We start from the raw sequence: 26,483 nt of genomic DNA, 5'->3' as shown, positions 1-26,483 counted from the left end.
GGAGGAGAGATGGGAGGGGAAAGTGAGACAAAGAGGGGGAGGGGGGAATGGGACAGAGAGGGGGAGGTGGGGAGTGAGAGTCAAAGAGTCGTTTACAGCACACAAGGAGGCCATTCTGTCCATCGAGCTCATGCCCGCTTGCCACAAAGCTATGCAGTCAGTCCCACTCCCTGGCTCGGTTCCCGTAGCCCTGTAAGTCTATTTCTCAAAGGTGGCCATCCAACTTCCTCTTGAAGTAATTGATCATCTCTTCTGCCACTACCCTTGTGGGCAGCGAGGTCCAGGTTATTACGACTCACTGCGTAAAAAAGTGCTTCCTCACATTCCCCCTGCAACTTTTGCACAAAACTTTCAATCTGTGTCCCCTAGTCCTAGAGGGGAGGTGGGGAGGGAAGAGAGAACGACACACACAGAGTGAGGAGATGGGGGAGAGAGATCAAGGTCTCTTCTTAAAGATGGACACATATCCAGAATACTCTACATCGCTATATCAAGTCTGTGGACAGAGATTGACTAATTATGCAAGCAAAAACAATGCCAGGTATGTCACAAAATCAGTTTTCAATATAGTGACAAGAAAGTCAGTCAATAAATTAGTATTCTCATTTAAAGCTTCTTCACAAAAATGCACACTTGTTGTTTTTATTAGAAAGATAAATTTTTAATGCCTTTATCTTTCGAAATTTGCTCACCGGCCCCCCTGGACTGAGCAAAAATCGAATGCAGCCCTCCACCCGAAACGGTTGGACAACCCTGATCTATATTGATATGGCTGAAGCTGATTATTAACATGTCTGATAGTTCCGAATGTAACTGGAGCACTCAAAGCCACTTCCAAAGTATTTACAAAGTGATTTTTTTTTTTTCATTTTAATGAAACATGAATGCTGGGAACTGTGAAACTAGCATTAAATTTTGGCTGCGTTTGCTGACAACGCAGCCACCAGGTGGCGCTGCACTGGCACATGTGCAAATGCAGCCTGTTCAACTAAAACATTACAGTCAGCGACGTTCAGGCAGCTGCCAGAACTAAATCTGGCGCTGCTCAAATAATCACGCAAAGGCAATGTAAACACATGGCCGGAGAGGTCGGCTGGCTGGGGAATGGCCAGAGAGAGCGGGAGGGGGTGGTGGGGAATGGCCGGAGAAAGCGGGTGGGCGGTGGGGGGGGAGAATGGCCGGAGGGGGGGGGGGGGGGAATGGCCGGAGAGGGGGGGGGGGAATGGACGGAGAGGGGGGGGGGTGGGGGAATGGCCGGAGAGAGTGGGCGGGGGGGGTGGGGGGCGGAATGACCTGAGAGAGCGGGCGGGGGGGAGGTGAATGGCCGAAGGGAGTGGGCGGGGGGAATGGCCGGAGAGATCGAGGGGAGGGGGGGGGGTGGAATTGCTGGAGAGAGTGGGTGGGGGGGGCAGGAGGAGAGCGCACCTGCCGCCACCAAGGTTTTCGGTCGTTCCCTCCCCCGCTCTCTCCCCACACCCCGCTTCTCCCACTTCTCCCCCACACGCCGCTCTCTCCCCCACACCCCGCTTCTCCCCCACACCCCGCTTTCTCCCTGCTTCTCCGCTTGCGCTCTCTCCCGCGTTATGCGATGACGTCATCTGGGCATGCATGTACCAGTCCTGGCAATTTACGAGATGACGTCATCCGCGCACGCGCCAACCGGTCTTGGCAATGCGGAACGCAGCGCACGCGCAGAGAGCAGGAGCCCGTTTGTGCGCAGGTTGGTGCAGTCGGATGACGTCCCTGTCGGCTGCGTTTTCAAGAATCACTTTGTTAAATTTTCTAGTGTCAATTATAATGGAGCCTCATATGTCTCGATGAATGGTTATTTATAAGTGATTAAAAGAACTGTGTTGTGATGAAGGAACCTTGACCTTGGTAATCTTGAACCTTGGGAGCCATATAGTTATGATATTGGTGAGTGTTTTCTTGATAGGTTCTCTGATGAATGTACACTCTGGGTGGAATTTTGTACTGGCGGGGGCGGTCTCAATGTTGGGGTTAACCGACGCCGAGATCCCCATGTCAGTTCTTATACAGAAGGCCTGCCAAATCTAGTGCCAATCAGGCGCTTAACTGGACAGCGGCAGGCCTTCTGTATGATTTAGGACCATGTCGCTGGAAGTCCCGGCCTTGCAGAGCTGCTGACCAATCAGAGGCGGTGGCTGCTGCTGTAGCTGTAGTGACCAGACACTGAGGAGTGGCTCTGGAACCAGACTCAAGGTAGATCAGGACAGGAGGGGTCTCGTGGGGTAAGGGTCACGGGGGATGGGGGGGAAGGGGAGTCAGTAGCTAGGGCAGTGGGGGGCTGGCCCTCAGCGGGCACCCCCTTCCCGGTACCGGGTCCCTTGTTCAGGCACTAAGTGCTTTTGAAGGAGGGTCCTCTGCAGCCGGGAAGCAGCCCGTACAGTTTTTTCGTGCCGTGCTTCCCGTGCGGCAGCAGGGCCACTCGCCACATGAGTAATTGTGGCTGCAGTGGGAAGAGGCCCTTAATTAGGGGCTAATTACCCAGTTCAGGGCCTCAATTGGCAGAGGGGCAGGAAGGCCGTTCACAGGCCTTCCCGCCCCAGACTAAATCTTTGGTGGAAGCAGGCTGCCGCCACCATCCCACCTGATTTTATGCTCCCCCCCCCCCCCCCCCCCACCCCATGACCAAACCCGCTGCAGAGGAAAGCATAACATTCCACCCTCTCTATTCATAATATCCCAATCACATTCACGATCCTTATTACTGTAATTTCACAACTGTCAAAATAAATATAGCAGTCGTTCGTTAACCCTTTGGGCACAACAGATCTGTTTACATGTCCAGCTGCTGTGTGGCCTTTTCTGGAGTCAAATCATTGTTGCCTATCAAAACTGGAGCTGGGCACAACGAAAAGTAAGGCTGCCTCATGTTGGGAATGTCACTCCACTTATCTTTGTTGTGGGATCGGGCCTTTTCTCTGGATTCGGGCTGCAATAAAAAGGAAGCTGCCTCACTTTGGTGCTGCATTTGTGGCATGAACATACCCCTTCCTGATTACTCTCATCCGTAATATTGGGAAAGTGTTTTTTCAAAGGAGATTTAAACTTGGTGATACAAAACCACTGGTGTGTTTTATTCAGAGCTGGTCTAAAAGTATATATTTACAGTACTGATCATCTCAGCACCCTTGCAGTGTTCCAGCTATCTTGTCTGTTCTATAGAATGATTAGCTGGCCCCAATTTACTGAACTTTCTCTTTTTTTCACAGCGACTCCATTTCCAAACAGCTTCAAGTGCTTTACTTGCAACAATGCATTGAACAATTATGAGTGTAACAGATGGGCTGAAGATAAATGGTGCCCTCAGCGTAAGTATCTTGTAGCCAAAGTTGCTCAATTCAGCAGGCTTCTTACGGGAGATTTACAGCTTATGGTCTGATTGATAGTCCAAAGATCTCTTTGTAAATAGTCCGTTTCAATAGCAGCAACTGTCTGTTTTACTTTGACCAATTAAAAAAGGCTCTGAGAGGTCAGTCAGTGTGACAGGATGTTTCAGTTTTACACAGTACTTCAGGCTGGTCAATCAAAAAATAATGTATAGCTCTGATGCTTGCTTCTTAAATAATTTTACTCAGTGTTTAGATTTATAGATGACAAATGCTTGCATCGAGCCAGCTGTTGAAATTGCTATTACAATATTTAGTCAGACTTTAGAAGAAAATAATGATTCAAATTGAAATGGAAAGGTTGGTTCTTTATTATTAGCATTGTTTTGCAGTTTTAACCTTTTTCTTTTGACTTGTGCTGGAAGGATGAGGTAGATGTGCTGGATGGCCAACCTCATTGTATCTAATTCAGTATAGCACAAGCGTCAGTTGTCAAGTGATGCATTGGTGCAAGTGCTGTTATTGGGATGGGAGAAATGCCCAGTGCAAATTGGACAATGCTTTTATTCCACCACCCCACCCCCGCCACCATTCACTTTTCCCTGTCAGTGACACCAAAGGTGAAGCCATATTAAAGCTTCTCTAATCTGCACATTAAATACTTCATATATGCTTAATAATTATCTTCAGACAAAATTGCATAACATGCAATCAGATTTTTGTTCACTGTAAATTGGAAATATAGAATTTTTCCATAAATTTGAGAAAGGCGATGTTAACATCCACACAAAAAGCACCCTCTCAAATGCTTTACCTGTTCCATTTTCCATAAGCCTGCACCAACTAACTGCAAAGAGCAAAAGCAGCCTAGACGTGGCCAAAATTTTTGGCATGCTCGGATAAATAATGCTTGAATATTTGTTTTCAACGCACTGCTGTCTAATGAAAAATCAATTCTTTCCTTTATAGCATTTATGTGTCTGATTAACCATATACGCCATGCTAAAGCTGTCATGGGAAAGCCAGAGATGATGGGCACCATATTACAGTTATGGAGATGGGGCAGAATTTGGGGCAGAACCTAGTTCCTTTAGGATCTCATTTCTTGCTGTTTACCGTTTTCCAGTGGAGAAAGTGGGTGAACCTCTGCCTACACCTCCCCTTTCCCCCTCCTGCCCCCAGTGGCAAGGGAGTATGCTGGGGTGGGGCAGAGGGGGGTTCTGAGATAGAGTTACATAGAATTTACACCACAGGAACAGGCCATTCAGTGTTTATGCTTAATTTAAGCCTCCCCCCACTCTATTTACTTCATCTCACCCTATTCACGTATCTTCCTTTCTCTGTGATGTATTTATCCCAGGACTCTCGGAGGAGGCCTGGCCCCCAAACGCGTGGCATGCAGGCCCACCAGCATGTGATTCCGCCTGGTGACCACAAAACCCGGCCTCCAGCTATGGATAATTAGCCTCACTTCCTCGTGCGTGTCTCGGGAGAGAAGGCGGCTAAGGGAGTAAACCCCGACAGAAAATCCAGAGTGGAGTCCACAGAAGGTTATCTGTCATTTATTAGGCAGCTTTCCGGCAACTCTTACAGCAGAGCTGGTACCAAACAGTACTTGTTTTTCCCTTTCCTTTAGAGAATAGTATTAATGCAGAGGGGTGTGGGGTGGGTGGGGTGGGGGGGGGGCTGGTGGGGGAGGTTCCTGATGCTTGGCAGAGTCAGGGCCTCCATGCTATTTGCCCAGCCCTGTGCGCTGGAGAAGACACTCCAGCTTCGTGGTAAAACCACAAGTGACGATGTTCAATCTAGAAGTGACATACAACCTGGGCGCTGTCCATCGTCCCCTCAGACGGACAGATGCCATCATAGTCAGTTATCCCAGGAATTTCATTAAGGGCTGATGCTGAGGCCTTTTGAAAGGCTCTAAACCTGTAGATAGCCAGGGACAATCAATCCCAGACAGGATTAAGTACCTTATTTTTTGAGAGTCCTGGCTGCTTTTGGAGCTGTGTTTTTTTCCCAAATTTTTTTTCTTTGCCCTCTGTTGAAGTAGTTGTGGGTCTTACAAAATCGGATGAGGAAGGGCAACACTGAAGCCTCCTTGTAGATGCTAGTGGGCCGTCCCAACTGAGCAAGTAACCCCATCTCCACAAAGCAGAAAGGTAATGCTAAACCTGTACAAAGCGTTGAGAAAGCTCGACAAGAAATAGTTGTGGAAGCAGAATCCAGAATGGCTTTTAAACAGAAAGTGGATAAATCTTCAGTAAAGAAAAAAACCGTCTTGCATGTAATTTATTAGAACGTCTTTAGAAGTTAATTATATAACCATCCCATCTGAAGAACCCATCTTTACTATAAGGTCGAAATTATTATTGGTGATGTAATTGTATGACGGCTTAACACTATCGTATCACATTCCTCTCTCAGGTACTAACCCATATATTTTAAAATGCCCCCACTTAAAATAGTGGAGAGAAGAATTTGTTGCAAGCCTGGTCTTTGTCTGTCATCACACAGCAATTTCCACCCTTATGTGTTAAAACCTAAGGATAGAAATGTGATGCCTCATCACCAATACCTCTGCTCCCATGACCCCATACGACTCCAATAAAACCATGGGCTGCAAGGAACTGAGGCTAGGTAAAGATGTTTTAGTATGTAACTGTGCAAATACTATGAAGATGGCAGGTCCAATCCAGAAACTAGTTATCTCAGGGTCTGTTTTCATTTTAAATTCTAATACTAATTCTAATTACATACACACATCACCTTTTCCACTGAACATTTGAGGATAAAGTCATTCTAAGGCCTTACCTCACAGTATCCCTTTAATTGAAGATGATTGGCCATTCTAATTTTTTTTTGATGTTTTTTCAGATCCTGTAGACATTAATGAATTTGACCTAGCCATAAGCATTTTTGCCAGTTCCCAGTTCAACAAACAGTCAGGGCAGATTTAGATTCATGTGTCAGCCAGTGCTGCTTAATAACCTCCTGTCCTGCCACGTTCTATGTGACAGTGGTCCATGATGGCCAGTTGTCTGATTATTTTTTTCCCTTTTTCCCCATGGGAAGTACCTTATCTTTGTTTGGCATCTTCCTTACATGAACCAAATAAGAATTCAAGGTGTGGGAAATATTGAATGCAAACTTGAGCTCAGCTTCACAGTAACGCAAGATGTTGGTACACCAATGTCTGCACCTTATCCTAAAAGGTCTCTTAGTGGGGAAAAAGCCCAGAATGATACCAGGAGAAGGAATAGTCCGAAGTTCACCAAGAATCACTGCCTGTTTAACATTACAGCAATTTGCACATCTGTATATATTTTTCTTATTACATCTGGACTGATTTTTCATTATTTTTTTAGATCCTTATTAACACATTGTGGAGCAATATTTTCCAGCAGTTGGCTACCATGACTAGGGAAAAATAATCTACTAGAGTGAAAATTGGCGAAGTTTAAGATTTTTGTTTTGGCCTCTAGTATGTCATTCTCAAACTTAATAAGGAATTCAACTGCATTATAATCACTTTTTCTCAGAGAATCTTTTACTATGAGATTACTAAGTAACCCTGCCACATTACACAGATCGCTAAGATATTTAAGGAAGGATATACTTGCCTTGGAGGCAGTACAGCAAAGGTTCACTAAATTGGTTCCTTGGGATGAGAGGATTGTCCGATGATGAAAGAGTAAATTGGGCATATACTCTGGAGTTTAGAAGAATGAGAGATGATTTCAGTGAAACATATAGGATATTGAAGGGGCTTGACAGGGAGTCACTGAGAGGTTGTTTCCCCTGGCTGGGGAATCTAGAACACTGGAGCATTGCCTCAGGATAAGGGGTCTCCCAGCCATTTTGGACTAAGGTGAGGAGAAATTTCTTAGCTAAGAGGTTTGTGAATTTTTGGAATTCTCCACCCTAGGGGGTTGTGGATGTTCCATCATTGAATATATTCAAGGCTGTGAGAGACAGGTTTTTGATCTTTCAAGGAATCAAGGGATATGGAGAGAGGCGGGAAAGTGGAGTTGAGGCAGAAAATCAGCCATGATCATGTTGAGTGGTGGAGCAGGCTCGAGGGGCCGAATTGTCTGTTCCTTCTATTTTTTATGTTCTTAGGAAGATCCCAGGTTTAATACTTGGTTTAGACTGTTAGCTAAAATCAGCTAGGATGCCAGAAGGGGTGCTAGACTTGCAATCCAGATAATGAGGCGTCAAATCCTACCAGCGGGAAAGAGCGGGTAAGAGGGACTAATTGGGTAATTCCTTCAAAGTTGGCACAGGCACCAATGGGTGGAATGTCCTCCTTCTGTGCTGTAAGATTCAATGATAGAAATTACCTTGGGTCTCCTGTCAGAGTGGAAACTAGCCTATGCATGTGGAAGTTTCAGGTGAAGGTGAGTTTAGGTTGAACCCGAATCCTTAGAGTGGAAAAGCCTTGTGACATTCACTGCCAAGGCTCGTTAAAAAAAAATGAAGATGATCTGGAGGGTAATTAGTGGCTGCAGGAACATACCTTAGCAAGTACTAAATGGCGTTGAGAGGGAAAGGAAGAAAATTGGGAGAAAAAGAGTAATTGAGTGAATGCTTTCACTGGTAACTATTAATTACAATGTATGAAGCAAAATAGAATGTTAATACTTCAAATTAACCTTGACAGAAGCTTCATTATTATCAATATCACTTACAGAAATTCAGTAAAGCGAATACCAAATAATGGGAACGACTTTGTGGGGTTGTTTCTGAGAATAACAAGTATGAAAAATTGTCAAAAGTTAGTGAGCACTTTTCTAAGATAAATACCTAATGAAGAAAAATGCAGAAAATGTCATGACCAAAGAGTAAAGGTATGTGACTTGGAGATATTGTTGCCTTTAACCAGGTATTGGGGGAATAATTGTCATTCCATTTGTGCATTAGGCTGTCCTTTATTTACCTAAAAGGACCAAAGTTAGGAATTTACACTTTATGAGGAACTAAATGTTTTTTTATGGCCAGGATAACGTTCATTACTATATAGAGAAAAAATTCCCTGAGAAACTTTGGATGACTTGTTTTTATGGCTCCCAAGGGGTTTGTAAATGGTAAAATAGTTCTAAATCTTCATCTTTGTCTTTTCATGGCACAGATACAGAGTATTGCCTCACAGTCCACAGATTTACAAGCCATGGCAGGAGTGAATCAGTCTCAAAGAAATGTGTTTCAAAGGAGGAATGTCATTCAGTTGGCTGCCGTCACATCAGGAAGTTTGGTCATATGGTAAGTACTGGCACAGGCATAATGGACCGAATGGCTTCCTTCTGCACTTAAAGGATTCTTTGACGTATTTAAGCAAAGGTGCCCAAGTATTAACGAGTGGGCAGTTCTCCCAGCATTCTCCCTGTTAAAGCCTGCGTAAATGAAACCATAAATAAATTTCATATTCAACTGGACAGAAATATCAATATTTTTGATTTGGTTCAATATCCTTCGTAGACTCAGTTTTAAAACTTTTTGTTCTCTCTATTTTACTTGCATATAAGATAAATATTTGCACGTGGAATGTGTTCCTAATAGCATCCCTTTCAAATATACATAACTTTTTTTTATTTGTTTCATGGGCTACACTGGCAAGGCCAGCATTTGTTGCCCATCCCTAATTTCCCTTGAGAAGGTGATGGTAAGCTGTGTTCTTGAACAGCTGCAGTCCATCGGGTGCGGGCACACCCACAGTGCTGTTCGGGAGGGAGTTCCAGGATTTTGATCTAGCAACAGTGAAGGAATGGCGAAATACAGTTCCAAGTCAGGATGGTGTTTGGCTTGGAGGGGAACTTGCAGGTGATGGTGTTCCCATGTGTCTGCTGCCCTTGTCCTTCTAGGTGGAAGAGGTCGAGGGTTTGGAAGGTGTTGTCGAAGGAGGCCTGGTGAGTTGCTGCAGTGCATCTTATAGATGGTGCACATTGCTGCCACTGTGCTTCGGTGGTGGAGGGAGTGAATGTTGAAGGCGGTGGATGGGGTGCCAATCAAGTGGGCTGCTTTGTCCTGGATGGTGTCGAGCTTCCTAAGTGTTGTTGGAGGTGCACTCATTCAGGCAGGTGGAGAGGATTCCATCACACTCCTGACTTGTGCCTTGTAGATGGTGGACAGGCTTTGGAGAGTCAGGAAGTGAGCTACACGCCGCAGAATTCCCAGACTCTGACCTGCTCTTGTAGTCACAGTATTTATGTGGCTGTCCAGTTCAGTTTCTGGCCAATGGTAACCCCAGGACATTGATAGTGAGGGATATAGCAATGGTAATGCCATTGAATGTTAAGGAGTGATGGTTAGATTCTCTCTTATTGGAGATCATCATTGCCTGGCACTTGTATAGCGCGAATGTTACTTGCCACTTATCAGCCCAAGCCTGAATGTTGTCGAGGTTTTGCTGCATACGAACAGAGACTGTTTCAGTGTCTGAGAAGTTGCGAATGGTACTGAACATCCCCACTTTTATCCTTATGATGGAAGGAAGGTCATTGATGACCTTAACTAACAAATCCTAACAGTAATCCAATATGACTGATGCAACGGGACCAAGTGGAAATGGCACATAGGTAATGTAATGTTGGGCAATATTTGTCTCCATTTGGTAACTTTAGCACAAAAAGCGGAAGTAAATATAAATTGGGGATACTGCTTTATGCTTACAAATACTGTATCACTAAAATTAGGAAAATTTGTCCCTAATACATTAAAAGAGAATGGTAATTGTTTTTCCTGTTTATCAAAGAGTGCTTGTGCCTGGAAATTGAATGATTTCAATTTTGGGAACCCATTGTCAACTTCAAGGACATTGTGACGTAAAATAAAGTTCCGTCTACTTTATCCCTAATATAGGAAAAAAAAACCTTTTGCACTGTTGTAACATTTTTTATTTCTTCTATTTCCCAGACCTTATCCTCAAGGTACCTGCGACTGATTGTCAAATCTGAGGCAATTTCGTGCTGTTGTATTGCAGTGGCCATTTAAAAACTGGTTTGCAATTACTCAAGTTTACTTTATGTTGGACTCTTACAGTCAATGTAGAGAGGTGACTTCCTTCCTACTAGCCTCAGTTAGACTTAAAACTAGGCCTAAAGGCCAAAAAGACAGTGCCTATACCCTGTGTTACCCCTTTTTCAAAACATTCTCCAAACTTATCAGCTGGCTTTTCTATATCTAATGTTGCCAGAAATGAGACAGAACTCTTTAACCAGTTATGAATAGAGACAATTTAGACAAAATGGGTTTGGTTCTGACAGTTTTCTCAGTAGACCCTAATTAGGCTGATTTGTACACTTCATCCCATGGTTTTATTTTGGCAATTGGCAGGAAAAGTAGAAGAGAGAGTAGCTGTCAGGGTGGTATGTACACAAACACTATACAACCAGAAGCAGTAAAGTATCCTGGAAATGAATGGCACTGGGAACAGATGGATATTATGCATGCATTGGAAGTCTATAATTGGAGGGGAATGCAATTTGAGTGGAAACACTTAATCAGGAAGCATTTTGTTTTTGTTTTTGTTTCAGGAGTGTACTTCCTGTTGTGAAGGGATGATCTGCAACATTGAAGTGCCAACGAACCACACAAATGCAGTGCTTGTAGTTAAACAACACCACAGGTTCTCTTCATCTGCCAACAATAGGGTGCTGAGTATAACCAGGATCACAGTAGCACTACTAGTTGTTCTCTTGGTATGACACTAGAGCAAGCGGAGTCGAGTCAAGTTGATTTCTTATGTGCATCAGCCATATTGACAGATGCCAGCTTTGGACTTTGGAAAAATAAGTGTCTTCTTCAAAATATTCCCAGATATTTTCACCGGTCGGTGATAGGCACATGCTGCCATTTTGTGCACTGGAATCACAAAGACTGGACATGGAGCTGAACTGATGTGAAAAACTGCTGTTGCAACAGACTGCTGACCTCAGGTCAATGACTCTTAAGGGTCAAATGAGGAAGGTCACAAGACAGTTAGCACACTCTTTTCGAAGATAAATACAGATTTCCTTTTTCTTTTATTCTGAATCAATTTTTCTGCCCTCTCTTCCTCTGCTGAAAGTGTTGATCAATTTGCAAGGTATAGTTTCATGGACACGAGTTCCCTTCTTGCACCTCAACTAAGTGGTTATAAGTCACATGTGAACCTTGGCAGTGCGTGTCTGCAAGCTCTTCAGTCATGAACGATCAACAGCCATCTTTATCTAACGTTCACACACTTGCAGTGGGAGTTACTAGACAGTGATCTGGAGCAGAAACATTGACCAATTTTTCCCCTTCTTAACTCTGGTGTATTGAGGCCAATTATCTTCCCCTACCTCAGCCCAGGTGCAAATCAACTAACTCAGGGAAGACCAACGATTGAATTTGCGATCTCCCTGGTCTGTTTTAATTGGCTTCTCACTGGATAAAATCAGAGGAGCAGAAATACAGATTTTCAATGGTAACTTAGCAGTCATTCTTTACAATTTTCTCAGAACTAATCACAGTATATTCCCCCTCTCCACCTTTTATGTCTGTGCCTGCTATTTATGTTATAAGGCTATTTCTATGATGATAATATGGTGGATGGTAGTTGTGGGAAAAAAATTTCTTCTATGCAAGGTAAAATTTCTTTTGGCAATAAGACAAAAAGAAATTGGAAAACTATCAGCCATAAAAACATAAAACAATAGCATTTATAACTATTTAACTGAGACAGAATCCTTGGGCAATATGTTATGGTTGAAGGTAGATTTTGGATGTTTGTAAACAATATGAGAGCGCTAACTAATGGTGTCCTACTCCTTTGTAATCAGAAGATTCAATTGTAATAATGGATAATTTTGCTTTGAAGTCACGCTCTGTATCTGAGGATAGGTGTCCTCTGATTTAAAGAAAGAAAAACACATCCGAAAGCATTTTATACAATAAATTACTTTTGGACTGGAGTGACTATTATTATTTGGCCAAATGCACAGTCGTTCTGCACTAGCCACATATCACAATGCTTGGTGCTTTAGCTTGAGGGAAGAATCTTGACCAGGTCTCTTTGCTTCTCCTTTTTAAAAAGTGCCATGACTTCTTTAATATCTGTCAGATCTCATTCAATGGCACGTCAATCAATGGTACTACTGAGGGACAGAATACAATCTAAATTGTGTACTCAAGTACTGATGTGGGACTTGATCTCACTAACTACTGACACAGAGACAAGAGTGCTACCAATTGGGTCAAGCTTGTGTACAAGTAACAACTTATGGTATGATACGGTAGAAAAGCCTATTAAAACATGGAAATCCTCTCTTTGGGCCATGAAGGTTCCATCCGAAGGAGGGATATTGCTCAACAAGATTATTATGACACAGGCAATAGAAATAGGAAGCAGCAGTTCCGATGAAAGGCCATCGACCTGAAAAGTTATCTCTGGCCGGGGGTTTAGCCGGGTGACGGGGGTCTTGACGTTTGGAAAAAGTGACGCCGAGAACCCTGCATCGCCTCTTCTGTGGGAGGCTCGCCGAATCAAGTGCCAATTAGGCACTTAAGTGGACAGTGGCGGGCCTTCCACGGGATCAAAGACCCCAGCGACGGACATCCCGCCCTCAGAGCTGCCGGCCAATCAGAGGCTGGCAGCTTTTAACTGAACAGCACCAGGTGGTGGCTGCTGCCGGTGGAGCACTCACCCAAGGCCCAGGAGTGGTGCTGGACCCAGACCACAGGTAGGCCATGGCAGGAGGGGTCTTGCTGGGTGGGGGTTGTGGTGTAGGGGGGTTGGTAGCAAGGGCAGGAGGGTGGATCTCAGTGGGCCCCCCACCCTTCCTGATGCCAGGTCCCTCGTTCAGGCACTAAGTGCCTTTTAACAAGGGTCCTCTCCCCCACCCCCTCCTCACTCCTCCCGGAGCTGGCAAACAGCCCGCACTGTTTTTCGTGACATGCTTCCCATCTGGTGACAGAGCCTCCCGCCGCACGGCTAAATGCGGTGGCGGTGGGCTGAGGCCCTTAATTAGGCATTAATTGCCCAGTTAAGGGCCTCCATTGGTGTTGGTCCCCTCCCCACCATCATCCCACCTGATTATATGCCCTCTCCATCTCCAAACCTGCTGTGGGGAAGGGCTTAAAATTCCCCCCTCTGTTTCTCTCTTCATCAATGCTGCCTGACCTGCTGAGTATTTCTAGCACTTTCTGTTTTTATTTCAGATTTCCAGCATCCGTAGTATTTTGTTTTTGTAGGAAGCAGGCTACTGGGAATAAAAGCTATTCCCTGCACTTACAGTATTTATTATTTATGGATTACAACTTCCAAATGTCGGGGGAGGGCTACAGAAAAGAACAAATAATTTTCCTGTGCACTGGGTTAGAAGGCCTCATGGACCTCTTGGCAGCTTGTTCTAGATCTGCACTTCCAGGGCTGAATTTAATGCGGCTGTTTGGGGCAGGAATGGAGGCATGGGGTGGCAGGAGAAGACGGTCGGATGGGTCCGCCCAGAAATCCGATACCGTGACGTTGGTTTCGGATTTAGTCAGCGACAGGAAAGCTGCCGCCCCACGCGACAGGAGTGTAATTTAAATTGTAGAACAGTTAGCTTTAATGCATTTGCATGTAATTGTAGGTGATTCACTGGGGGGGGGCTTGGAATTAAGTGGACAACAAGCAGCCCTCACATGCCTTCTAAATCCCAGCCATTGAAAGCTGGGGCACCAAAGTGTCGCGACGAGTAGGCAGCCATGACCAGAACTGCATAGGGGAAGAGGGGGAAGCGTAGCCCATTGTCGGACTGCAATGCTGAACACTCTGCGTGCGTTGGCTAGGTCTCGGGTGGCAGTACCAGGTGAGCTTGGTCGCAGGTGGCAGTACTGGGTGAGCAAGGTCTCAATTTTTCTGCAAGGGGGTGCTGGGTGTCGGGTGGTCTGCAAGGAGTGGCTTGGTTTTTGGTGGCATAATCTGGTACCCAAACTGTTGGGTGAGAGGGTCGGATGCCCATATTGCTGGGTGTGGTGCTCAGCTATCAGCAAGGGTGGGAACTGAGGGCCATTAGTGAGTCTGCCGGGATAAATAGCAAAGGAAAAGCTGCCAGGCCATGTGCATCTCTGCAAGGACGGCGCTCTAGAGGCCCACTGATCACCTGGCATGGGTCTCATACACCCTGTCTTTTTGGACCCCCATGGCGTGATGCAGCGCCTCCGATGGAGGGAGGGCCAGGATGTAGCAGGGTCTGCCCATGAAGCTCCCATGATGAGTGCAGCAGCAGCTGGCCATGCTAAGAAGGCCCCACCTGCACCAGAATGTGTACCGGACTTGAGTTGGCATTCTCGAAATGTCTGAGTGGCATTGTCAGCGAAGACTACGGCTCTCCAGGGAGACGATCACTGACTCATGCGCCCTGCTGCAGGATGAGTTGCGACCTATGCACATGGCCTTGAAAATCATTGTGGCATTTAACTTTTACTTATCTGGATCTTTTCAAGGATCCACCAGGGAAATGAGTGGAGTCTCCCAGGCAGCAGCCCATCGCTGCATCAAGGAGGTGGCCAATGCCCTGTTCAAGAGGGCCGGCGACTATGTGTGCTACTGGACCGACACTGACAGTCAGGCCAACAAGAAGGCCATTGGATTCAGGACCATCAGTGGATTCCCCCAAGTGCAAGGTGTGAGAGATTGCACACATGTGGCCATCAAGGCTCTAATGGACCAGCCAGCCACCTTCATCAACAGGAAGGACTTCCATCAATCAACATGCAACTGGTCTGTGAATACCATAAGCGTTTCCTGCAGGTGTGCGCCTGCTTCCCGGCAAGCAGTCACGACAGCTACATACTTCGACAGTCCCAGGTGCTTGCCTTCAGGGATGGATTTTCAGGTACAAGGGCTATCCATTGAAGACCTTGCTACTGACACCTGTGAGAAATCCTCGCACCGCAGCAGAGGACAGGTACAACAATTGGCATGGCTCTACCTGAGTGACCAACGAGCAGGCCATTGGGCTGCTGAAGATGAGATTCCATTGCCTAGGTCAATCTGGTGGAGCCCTGCAATATGCCTCAGCTGGGGTCTCGCTCCGCACAATCTAACACTGCAGAGAGGGGGAGGCCTTGCATGATGAGGCCATGATTGACTGCCACTACTCCACTGAGAAGGAGGACACAGAGGAGGCTAGTAAGCAGGCAGCACAGGATGTTAATCCCCTTGCACCTGAGGCCAGGCACATTGAGTGACGGGCCAATGAGGTAAGAGACAATCTCATACTTACCCACTTCCAGCCACCCTTATAGCCTCTCAGTGTAAAATCAATGCTCACCTCAATGCATGCAGTGTGTCGCTTCCTTTCTACTTGTCTTCCATGCCTAGTGCCCAGTTTACCCATGTGCTATGGCCCATGGGAGACACTAATCAAATGAGGGCTGTGGCTACATTGGCATCCACTAAGGGGGAAAGGTGAAGTCAGCAGCTCACAATTAAGGCATGACAGAATAAGCATTTTCCATAATGCAAGTTAATTTCAAAAACAAAAGAACTTTACGAGAAAACAAATGTCAAATGTCAAACACCCGTGAAACCCCAAGTGCCTCTAGGTGCTTTTCTTTATACATTTACGAGTACTTCTACAAGGTGTAACCCTGCACTAGCAGCTGGGCTGGAGAAAGGATGCTGATCAAACTGCCCTGTGATGACTTTGATGGCCTTCCTCCGGCTGCCTGAGGCCTGGAGGGCCCCAGCTGCCTGAGAGTTTCCTGCACTGGTGCAGGGCTTTCCTCAGGCATCGTGGCTAATGGAGCTGGGCTCACTGGCAGAGGGACTGAGGAGCCACTATCCATGCTCAAAGTGACTTGAGGGGAGCCTCCAGCTGTGGAGATCAGTCTCTCCTCCTCCCTTTCAAGGCTCACTTGAACTTCCCTGCTGACCAATAAAGGATGACGACCTAGAGAAGACTCCAGGGGCCTTGTCCTTCTTTTGCCTTGCCACTGCTGCATGGCCAAGACGATGGTGTGCAGATCTGCGTGCATTTGTAGGATCTGGCTCTCCATGAGGGTCAGCAACTTCTCCATAGAGGAAGCCATTTGCTCACATGCCTGAGACATGGCAGCAGTCATGGAATGGATGGACTCCTCCATCGTTTGCTCATGGATTTGCATGGCCTCTGGCAGCTCTGCCAGATGTTGCCTTACCTCTCTCTGCAACTCCAGCATGGCTCAGCATGGGCCTGGCCACTCACAGTCCTCTGACTGTCTGAGGCCTCGGCTGCCTCAGCCTCAGCTTCAGCCAGCTGCTCAGGTGAATGTGTGGTGCTCTCACCAGCTTGTGACCCTGATTCTGCAGCCAAGTGGAAACCCACCAAGCTGAAAGTATTTGCGCTGGTGGAAGGTGCATCCTCTGACTCCGGATCCTCACAGGTGGAATTAGGTCCCCCTTCTACTAGAGTCTCCTGCAGACACCGATCTGCATGAGAGAACACAAACATGTGTGGGTTAGGATGTGCAGATCTCGTCATGTCAACCATACGTGATGTGGTTCTCCAGAAGTGAACTGTATGATGATGGAAGACAATCCTCACTCTCTTGCACGAGACGCTGGTCTCACCATCTGCCATTGAGCGGCCACCCTGGGTCCTTGCTAGTTCAAGTGCCTCCTCCTCAATCTTTGGGAGAGGCTGGATGTCTGGGATCTCTCCACCAGTCTGTGATGTCTCCCTCCAGTTATGCGCCTTCTTGTCCTGCAAGTGGAGAGAGGGAGATAGTCATACTTCGCTGAGAGATCAACATGACGGTTCTGCTAGTCGCAGACCCTCATCCTCTACTGGGGTTTCCTTTACAGCTTGTGCTCCCATCTGCTCTCAGAGGAGTTAATGGGGGTGAGCTGTAAATGAGGGTGGCCGAGATGCAGTCATACACCTGTCATGATGAAGTGACGCATAACCCCCTTTGCTACTGCCTTTATGCTGCCTCTCTCCCCCTGTCCCACTTCCTCCTGTGTAGCTACATACCCTAAAAAGGAGGGAGGTATGGAGCAGTCACCTTGGCAGAACTAAGGAGGTCCTTGACCCTCTTGCTGTACTGCACCCACGTTCAGAGCATGACCCCACGGCTGCTGACCTACTCTGCAATCTCCGTCCAGGCTTGATTGGTCAGGCGGGAGGACCTCTTCTGGCCATCGCTGGGGAAGAGGACCTCCCACCTTTCCCTTGCAGCCAGGTGGAGAATCTCGAGGGAGGCATCGCTAAACCGTGGGACCACCGGGTGTCTTCCTTCTGCCCTGGTCGCTGTAGGCTTGCATACAGCTCCTTGCCTATCAGGCAGCAGAGGCAGCAGAAGGGGTCCTGGGGCAGCAGAGGGCACGCAGGAAGGTACTTTTTTAAACCAGGCAGGAGTGAATGCAGGACTGGCAGGGCTTTAAATATGGTGCCAGCACCTGCTTTGGAGTCATCTGATACCATATTCAGCATCTCAAATCCCGCCCCCGTCACGTGATGGGCCAGGCCCAGTGCCTCCATGATGATAATTGGCCGCTCGCTGCGCGATCACGGTGGGGCAACCGCACACGTGACATGCGGGGATGGCACACACTTCCGTGTCCGCCGCCGGGACCCGTGACGGGCCTACTAAATCCAGCTCTCAGTGTGCTATGAAGGGATTTATATTATCACTGACCATGCTACCTTTAATGTGCTTAAATATGGGGCTGTGTTTAGAGTGCATCTATCTAGTTAGCTAAGATTTTAAGAGTCTCGTGCATCACATGTAAGTGTCATATTTATGTGCTGGAATATTTTTTGTCATTCCTGTCTGCGATGCTGTTCTATCCTGTTTAAACATCAATTTATTATATTTATCTCTCATTGAGTCCTCTCATCACTATCTTCAAGGTATGTGATGCTACGTCACTCACCTGAGGCATGTAAAGATGAGGCATGTTGCTCAATGCTGCTGCTGCTTCCCCTTCTCGCTCACTCCTGCCTCCTCTGCTACTATCCAGAGCGCTGAGGCGGTCTTAGTCCCGTCCATGCCCACTATAGCTGTTGTCCCTGACTCATTTGCCCATCCACCCTGACCACCTACTCTCCTCCACTGAGGAAATTTCAAAAGCCATATTCCTGATTGTGACTGAGCTTTAAGTTGTTTAAGTACTTAATACATGTATACTAATTAAAAGAAGCACTCAAACATGCTCATGACTTCCATCAGTCATCACCAGGAACACAGCTTCTGGAATTTCCTATGTGCAGGATTCTGAAAGAGCTTTCCCAACATTGACTGGGAAACCTTAAAACTCTTTCTGCATTTACACTCTAATTGCCAGTGTAGAATTACACTATAACCACAATATGCACTTGGGTAAAACTTCAGGGGAGGGGAATTAATGATAACTTACTACCTATATTCTGCTCCACCCCTTTATGCCACTCCCTATTCCCTTTTGCTGCAGCTCCACCCCCCCCCTACCCCCCTTCCACACCCTCTTTCCCATCAACTCCTCACTCCTTACCTACCCCTGGGAAAAAACATACATAACAAATTACAAAACTCTTGAATGGCTGGCAAATAGCTTCTGAAGAAAAGGGTGACAACTTAAAATACAACGTACAACTAAAAAACTGCCTCAGGGCCATTGAATAAGTTATATTCCTTTTTTTTACATTAGATTTCAAGATCTTTATTGGTAATTTGGGACTACATTCCACAATTTAATTTGTTTTTCTATGAAAACTGAAACCCAACTGCCTCATATATGACACGTGAAAGGAACAGTTGCAATACATTTTGTTTGCACGTTCAGCTTTTCCAGCCCAACTTTCCAAGTTCATGTAGGAACAGGGTATACTTTTTACTAGCCTGAATATGTGCAACCTTGAAAGGCCTTGAAGGTGCTCTGCCCTTCACAGGCATTTCCATTGCCTTGCATGAAGCCAGACTGAGCTTTGCTGCTCTTAGCTGTCCTTGAGCATTATGTGGAGTTGCATTGGGCTGCTGACTTTCACAGTACGGAAGCAGTCTGCGCCACCTGTGAGGTAGGGATCCCACTAGGAGCTTGTCCTCGACTGTGAATATGCCCTGACCCAAACAATACCCCTCCCCCAACATAAAACTGCAATTGGATTTGTTGCCTTAAAGGGACACACACATACACTTAACAAAAGCGTAATACATTGTGATTTACGATGTCCTTATAGAATGGGGCATCCCCATGCATACCAATAGCAGCACAAATCTAAATTTTTGTTAGCATGTGTAGGTATGTATTTGTATGTCCATATCTGTGTGTATATGATATATATGTGTGCATTTTGTTGATTACTCCTGCCAATTTGCAAATTCAAGTGTTACACTTCAAAAACGAGAAAGAAAGACAGTGTACAGAGAAAATCCCCCAGCCATAACAAAATCTTATTGTTGCAGGAGGCAGAATATTTGTTGATTCTAACTGAACTTAGCAATTGCTCCTTGTGCTGAATTGCGTCCAGAGTTTTGTAAGAAGCTTTCAATCTGCCATTTTTTAGATTAGAGATACAGCACTGAAACAGGCCCTTCGGCCCACCGAGTCTGTGCCGACCATCAACCACCCATTTATACTAATCCTACACTAATCCCATATTCCTACCAAACATCCCCACCTGTCCCTATATTTCACCTATACTAGTGACAATTTATAATGGCCAATTTACCTACCAACCTGCAAGTCTTTTGGCTTGTGGGAGGAAACCGGAGCACCCGGAGAAAACCCACGCAGACACAGGGAGAACTTGCAAACTCCACACAGGCAGTACCCAGAATCGAACCCGGGTCCCTGCAGCTGTGAGGCTGCAGTGCTAACCACTGCGCCACTGTGCCGCCCGTCCCTCACTAAAGAAAATCTTTCAACTTTAATTGATCTCATCCTCTGTTTGCTTAGCATAAATTAGACTTTGTCTCCCTAATTGACAGCACAATAATATATAGCCTAATATCCCTGACCTTATAAGGCAGTGTTGATCCAAGTTCCCATAAGCAACACCATGGGAAATGTCTACAAATAAAAACACTGCAGACAAATTTTTGTCATCAGATATAAAACATTTCTAATTTCAATTGCACTGCTTTAAGACTCACCTAAATCCCAAGTGCTAATTATACTCAGTTTACTGGTCTAACTCATTTGCATATGTATTCACAACTCAAGGTGTGAACTCAGTTGGGTCTAATGATGATCCCACTGATAGGAGAGGAAAATTATTTGTAAATTAAATTTAGAGGGATGGGGACAATTAAAGGGGCATGTCACATGGTGAACAGCAAAAATTTAGAAAGTTTTTGGTGAACGAAAAGTTGTCGGTACTCTTTGTCAAGGCTGAAGTGGCGGGCTGGTTTGAAAGGAAAGTGAATTGTGGATACAGCCATGAAATGACAGACAAGTGATGGTGTAGCTCAACAATTGGCATCCTCTTTGATGACTGCTGAAATTGAGGTGGTGCTCCTTAGATAATTACAAAAAGGAGGGTAGGGGTAGGTGTGGAAGGGTTTACCTCTGTGCCACTCTACAGCACCATCATACAGTTTAGTACTGCAGCATACCAGCTAGAAGGTGCAGCCAAGTGTCAGGCCACAGCTGACCATTGCTCTCCATGCGGCATGGTAGATGTTGATGTACTAGCTGACACAGCTTGGCATCTTCCCCTCTGCTGATCCAGACCGTCAAAAGGCAGGTTAAAACTGCCATTCCTAGATGAGTTTGCCAGGACCCACAAAAGAGGTGGCATTTTGGCAGCTGCATCCAGATGGGTAACATTGACACCTTACCACCCTATGATGCATTCATTCATGCCGTACCAACAAAGTACTCTATTTTAGATTTAAACTCGGAGTGGGTTTCTGGAGAGACACCACTCTGACATGTTAATTTCCCATCTGCCAGAGGCAGCAGGAGGCCACGGCAATTTTACAGTATGTAAGATTACATATTTAGATATTAGGAGGATTTTTCTGACATGTCATTGGTGCCGAACTGCAACTGAAGCTTGAGAGGTGGACAGTGGATCAGGCGAGCAGTCCTGTTCCTTTTATATTTTTCTTCCTTTGAAAATTGTTCTGGAGGCAGGAGTAAAGCTAATGGAATCAGGTAGCTGGAGATAAAATCTTGGGCATTGCTTTTATCTCTCTACAGAAATTGAGTCCTATCCTTACTGGGATTCTGGATTGAACTCCAGAATGCATTTCATACTTGCTTTCCAAAAAGTAAAGAGAAGCAAATTAAGATAAAGATCAGTGTCCGAGTTAATGGCCTTTCTGGCCACTCTATGGCTGACAGTTCAATCTTAAAATGTCACCAGTATTGCAGACATAAAACCACGACTACCTTCCGTGAGAGACACTGCTCCTCTCCTATTTAGTCTACTTTTATGTGGCTCTTTAATCAGCTCTTTTAATTTCAAGAGTTGAGCTAACCAATTACTGTGGCATTGAAGTTCACTTATATGCACACTACTATATGCTGCATTAACATCTCACACTGAAGAGTGTCTGCAGAGTCTCATTGACAGGTTTGCGGCTGCCTGCAATGAATTTGGCCTAACCATCAGCCTCAAGAAAATGAACATCATGGGACAGTACGTCAGAAATGCTCCATCCATCAATATCGGCGACCACGCTCTGGAAGTGGTTCAAGAGTTCACCTACCTAGGCTCAACTATCACCAGTAACCTGTTTCTCGATGCAGAAATCAACAAGCGTATGGGAGAGGCTTCCACTGCTATGTCCAGACTGGCCAAGAGAGTGTGGGAAAATGGCACACTGACACGGAACACAAAAGTCCAAGTGTATCAAGCCTGTGTCCTCAGTACCTTGCTCTATGGCAGCGAGGCCTGGGCAACGTATGTCAGCCAAGAGCGACGTCTCAATTCATTCCATCTTCGCTGCCTCCGGAGAATCCTTGGCATCAGGTGGCAGGACCGCATCTCCAACACAGTAGTCCTTGAGGCGGCCAACGTCCCCAGCTTATACACACTACTGAGTCAGCGGCGCATGAGATGGCTTGGCCATGTGAGCCGCATGAAAGATGGCAGGATCCCCAAGGACACATTGTACAGCGAGCTCGCCACTGGTATCAGACCTACCGGTTGTCCGTGTCTCCGCTTTAAAGACATCTGCAAACGTGACATGAAGTCCTGTAACATTGATCACAAGTCATGGGAGTCAGTTGCCAGCGATCGCCAGAGCTGGCGGGCAGCCATAAAGGCGGGGCTAAAGTGTGATGAGTCGAAGAGACTTAGCAGTTGGCAGGAAAAAAGACAAAAGCGCAAGGGGAGAGCCAACTGTGTAACAGCCCCGACAACCAATTTTTTCTGCAGCACCTGTGGAAGAGTCTGTCACTCTAGAATTGGCCTTTATAGCCACTCCAGGCGCTGCTCCACAAACCACTGACCACCTCCAGGCGCTTACCCATTGTCTCTCAAGACAAGGAAACCAAAGAAGAAGAAGATATGCATCTCTGCCTTGTTTCTCTCTAGGACTTTAAAACCTTTCAAGGCTGCTTTACATCCCCTAATTAGTCTCTTCCATTTATCCTCTTGCTACATTAAAGTAGTTACATAAAATAAATTGTTGTATCCAAACCTCTGTTATATGTAAGTTTCTCCCATGTCTCTACTAAAGCGATGCTTTGATGTAATCAAGTGGTGATCTCTCCAACTTTATTGTCCAACTCAACCAATGAAATATGACACGACATACTGTATCTCACATGCAATTTTGACTTTCAGTACCATGAAATTGCAATCCCTCGCACAGAAGATTATCAACCATTCTCCCTGACAGCATAACCCAACAAAATAATTACGGTGATATGATGCATTGTGATGGTGTGGAATATTAAATCAAAAAGTTAGCTGACAGTAAATGATGTACAAGGAGATATAATGTTTCAAAAACTTTCATTCCTGTTTAGGTAACCAGTAAATATTTCAAATACATGGAACCTATAAGTATTTATCTTTTTTTTAAAAAAAGCTGCTCAGGCAATGGAAAGTAGAAAAAGTTTGAAGCATCACCCAAACATACTGGCGTTCCCGGATACCCATCAGCTCCAGAGGTACAGTGATGCCCTCTTGAATGATCTAACATCAAAAGCATTGCAAGTGATTATCTAAACTTGTTTTGCCAACTTTTGGCTCAGACATTGGGCTGAATTTTTGAGTCCTGCCAGAGGTGGGTGGGGGACCTGTAACCAGGTGGGGGTTGGGTGGCCATGTGATCTCGCCTAATCCATGATGAAGGTCAATTAAGATAGGGTTAAGCAGCTCATTAAGAGCTTATTAATGGAGGATGTTGTGATTTCCGTGGGGGCACATGGGCCGCACGTGCTGTCTGGGGCAAACCAGGTGGGAGGCGGGTATACAGTGGGGAGCCAGTCATGGCTACCCCAAGGCTTTAGCTGGGTTGCATAAAAGGGTGAATGGTGCAAAGTTGTCTCGGCCTTTGGGAAACAGTTGCCAACAGTGTTGCGCAGGTGGCGGGGAGAGTGGTCAGTAAGTGCTCATATTGCACTTATTCACTTGGTGTCGCAAGGGCATAAGAGAAGGGAGCAAGGCTACCAAGCACAATTGGGCAGCCAGCTAAGAACAAGGAAGGCAGCAGCTGGCAATGAGGGAATGGCTCTCCGCTTTGGGTCCAGTGTCAATGAGGAGCAACACCCTCCACAGGGAGGCCCGAGTGCTGCGCATCAGGAATGCAGGGGAGAGGGATGAGGGCAGGAAGGAGACGGAGGACATACCCTTAGCATAGGATCTACCGCTAAAGACAGAGCCACCCGGAGATGACCGAGAACCTGTGCCACAGAAGACAGTGACACTCCAGGCAGATGGTCATAGATGTCTGTGCCCTTGTTGCTGAAGACATCACACCTTGCAGCACTGCTTGCCATGCCCTATCAGTAGCCATCAAACTTACTGTGGTCTTCAACTTCTTTGCTTCTGGCTCCTAAAAAGGATCAGCTGCAGACCTTGGTGGTATCTTGCAAATGACAGCACACCAATGGATCTCGCAGGTCACTGATGCCCTCTTTGCCAGAGCTGGACAGTACATCCAATTCCAGACAGACGCAGCCTTGCAGGCACAGAGGACAGTGGGTTTCACAGCCATCGTTGGATTTCTCCCAGGTGCAGGGCATCATCGATTACACCCAGTGACAGGCCAGCCAGATTCATCAACAGGAAGAGCTTCAACTCCCTCCACATTCAACTGGTCTGTAACTACAAGAGCTTCCTTCATGTGTGTGCTTGCTTTCCTGGCAGCTGCCTTAACTCCTTCATTCTCCAGCAGTCCCATACTGCCGCAGCACTTCACTCCACCCCCGCAAAGTCCGTGGATGGATTCTAGGGGACAAGGGATATCTCTTGAAGAGATGGCTACTCATCCCTTTACAAGAGCCCTAGACAGAGGCACAGAGATGATATAACCAAAGTCATCTGCTCACCAGGACCACAATTGAGCAGGCCATTGGTCTTCTGAAGATGTGATTCCAGTGCCTGGACCAGTTGAGTGGCAGTAGTAATACACTCCTGCAAGGGTCTCGCTCATTGTGGTGGTCTGCTGTGCTCTCCATAACATGGCCTTCTAGAGAGGTGTGGACCTTGAGGACAGTGAGACCCTGGAAGGACACAATTCATTGAAGGAAAAGGAGGAGAAAGAGGAGAAGGAGGATGTGGAAGAGGAGGGGGAGGATGCAGAACACTGTGGTGCTCGGGCTGCACAGGCCAGGCATAGCATGTGGCTTGAAGGTCACGACTGGATGCCATGATCGTCTGATTCAGGAATGTTTCAACTGAGCTCCTGTTACCCAGGAGAATGGCATGATCTGGAACTCACTCTCAGCTGCCTATACTAACACTTCTATTGAAGACGCAGCCTGGAGTACGTAAACTCTTACCATCAATGAAGGATGAACATCTGCCCAGAGGTTTTGCCATCACTGTTGAGGAACCCAAGCTCTCCTTCACCACCTTGTACCTATTTTCTCCTGTCATCAATAAAAGGAGTCTCACACATGTTGGCTTCAAGTGTCATTATTTACATGATGCTCAGAAAGGAAAACAGTGACACCCCAGTGACCCACTCAGTGATCCGCATGGCTGGGTAGCCTCCACCCTCGGCCACTTTTATGGGGTTCTCTCCTTGTGGCCTCGGAAGAGATGGAGGCAGTTTGCTCACTTGTCTTGGCTTGTTCCTGAGATGCATGTGATGGTTGTCCTTGTCATGGAGATTCCTGTGGTGGCATCTCCAGAAGCTGCTGCACCTAAATCATTGCAGGGATAGCCTTTGTCATTTGGCCCTGCTACAAAGATGCCCCCTCTGTCAGAGAAACCAAGGAGGCCGAAGATGATGATGGCGCCCTCTTCGGTCACATCCTCAGCCCTCCAACCATCTCTGCACCACAGGTGCCACTGACTGGTCCAGGATATATAATGTGGCATACATCCTGTGAATGCCAGTGTTCAGTTCCTGCATACAGTCCAAGTAATGCTGCATATGGCTCTCCATGAGGTTGGCCACTCTCTCAATGGGGGAGCTCATGCACTCAGGGCCTGATCCATTGTGGCTTACATGTGCTGTTTGGACTCCTCCATTCTCAGCCCATGACCCCGCACTGCCTCAGGGAACTCTGACATGTGGGAGCACATCTGCTACTGTTTTAGGTAGATCCTCCTTTCCAGTGACTCTTGAGATCCTGCATCTGTGCCCAGTTGAGCAGAGCTTTGTCTGTTCTCCCTCCTCTGAGGGAAACTGCCCTCATCTGCCTCTGGCACTTCTTCCTGCACATCAGTGCTGTGCTCCTCACCCACTGCCACCTATCTAAACGCATGTGAGGATCCACCGAGGTGACTGTATCTGCGCTGGTGGATGGGCACTTGCAAGGTGTGACAGTGCTTCTTTGGAGGTTTGCTGGTCATCTTGGCCCGGTGCTGGAGAGGGGGAAGATCTCCTTGGGTTGACTTCTGCACCTATGGGAAACACAAGAAGGGAACATGAGAGTAGCATAGGGGAGCAGAAGCCTCTGCAATGCTAAGGCTTCCTAATACAACTCTGTGTTTTATATGTTGTCGGATGGGGTGGAGTACAATGCCCCCCCTTAATGAATGCATTGCCCTCTGTAATCACCAACTGCACCATGAGTGTCCATCACACCAT

At 46.5% G+C, this 26,483-nt stretch overlaps 1 protein-coding gene across 4 annotated transcripts in view; it reads left to right on the top strand.

The window, feature by feature from the left end:
• lypd6b (LY6/PLAUR domain containing 6B) overlaps positions 1 to 12,248 on the top strand; it is a 191,461-nt gene extending 179,213 nt beyond the window's left edge. For all 4 annotated transcript variants that reach the window (XM_068034485.1, XM_068034486.1, XM_068034487.1 and 1 more), the window contains 3 exons: positions 3,237 to 3,335; positions 8,485 to 8,615; positions 10,886 to 12,248. In XM_068034485.1, coding sequence (XP_067890586.1) covers positions 3,237 to 3,335; positions 8,485 to 8,615; positions 10,886 to 11,056 — 401 coding nt within the window. In that variant the 3' untranslated portion in view covers positions 11,057 to 12,248. The remainder of the gene's footprint in view (positions 1 to 3,236; positions 3,336 to 8,484; positions 8,616 to 10,885) is intronic.
• The last annotated feature ends 14,235 nt before the right edge of the window (positions 12,249 to 26,483 follow it).

This window comes from Heterodontus francisci, chromosome 7 (assembly GCF_036365525.1).
Source record: "Heterodontus francisci isolate sHetFra1 chromosome 7, sHetFra1.hap1, whole genome shotgun sequence".
NCBI classification, from domain to species: Eukaryota; Metazoa; Chordata; class Chondrichthyes; order Heterodontiformes; family Heterodontidae; genus Heterodontus; species Heterodontus francisci.
This window is presented reverse-complemented; position numbering and strand designations above follow the sequence as displayed.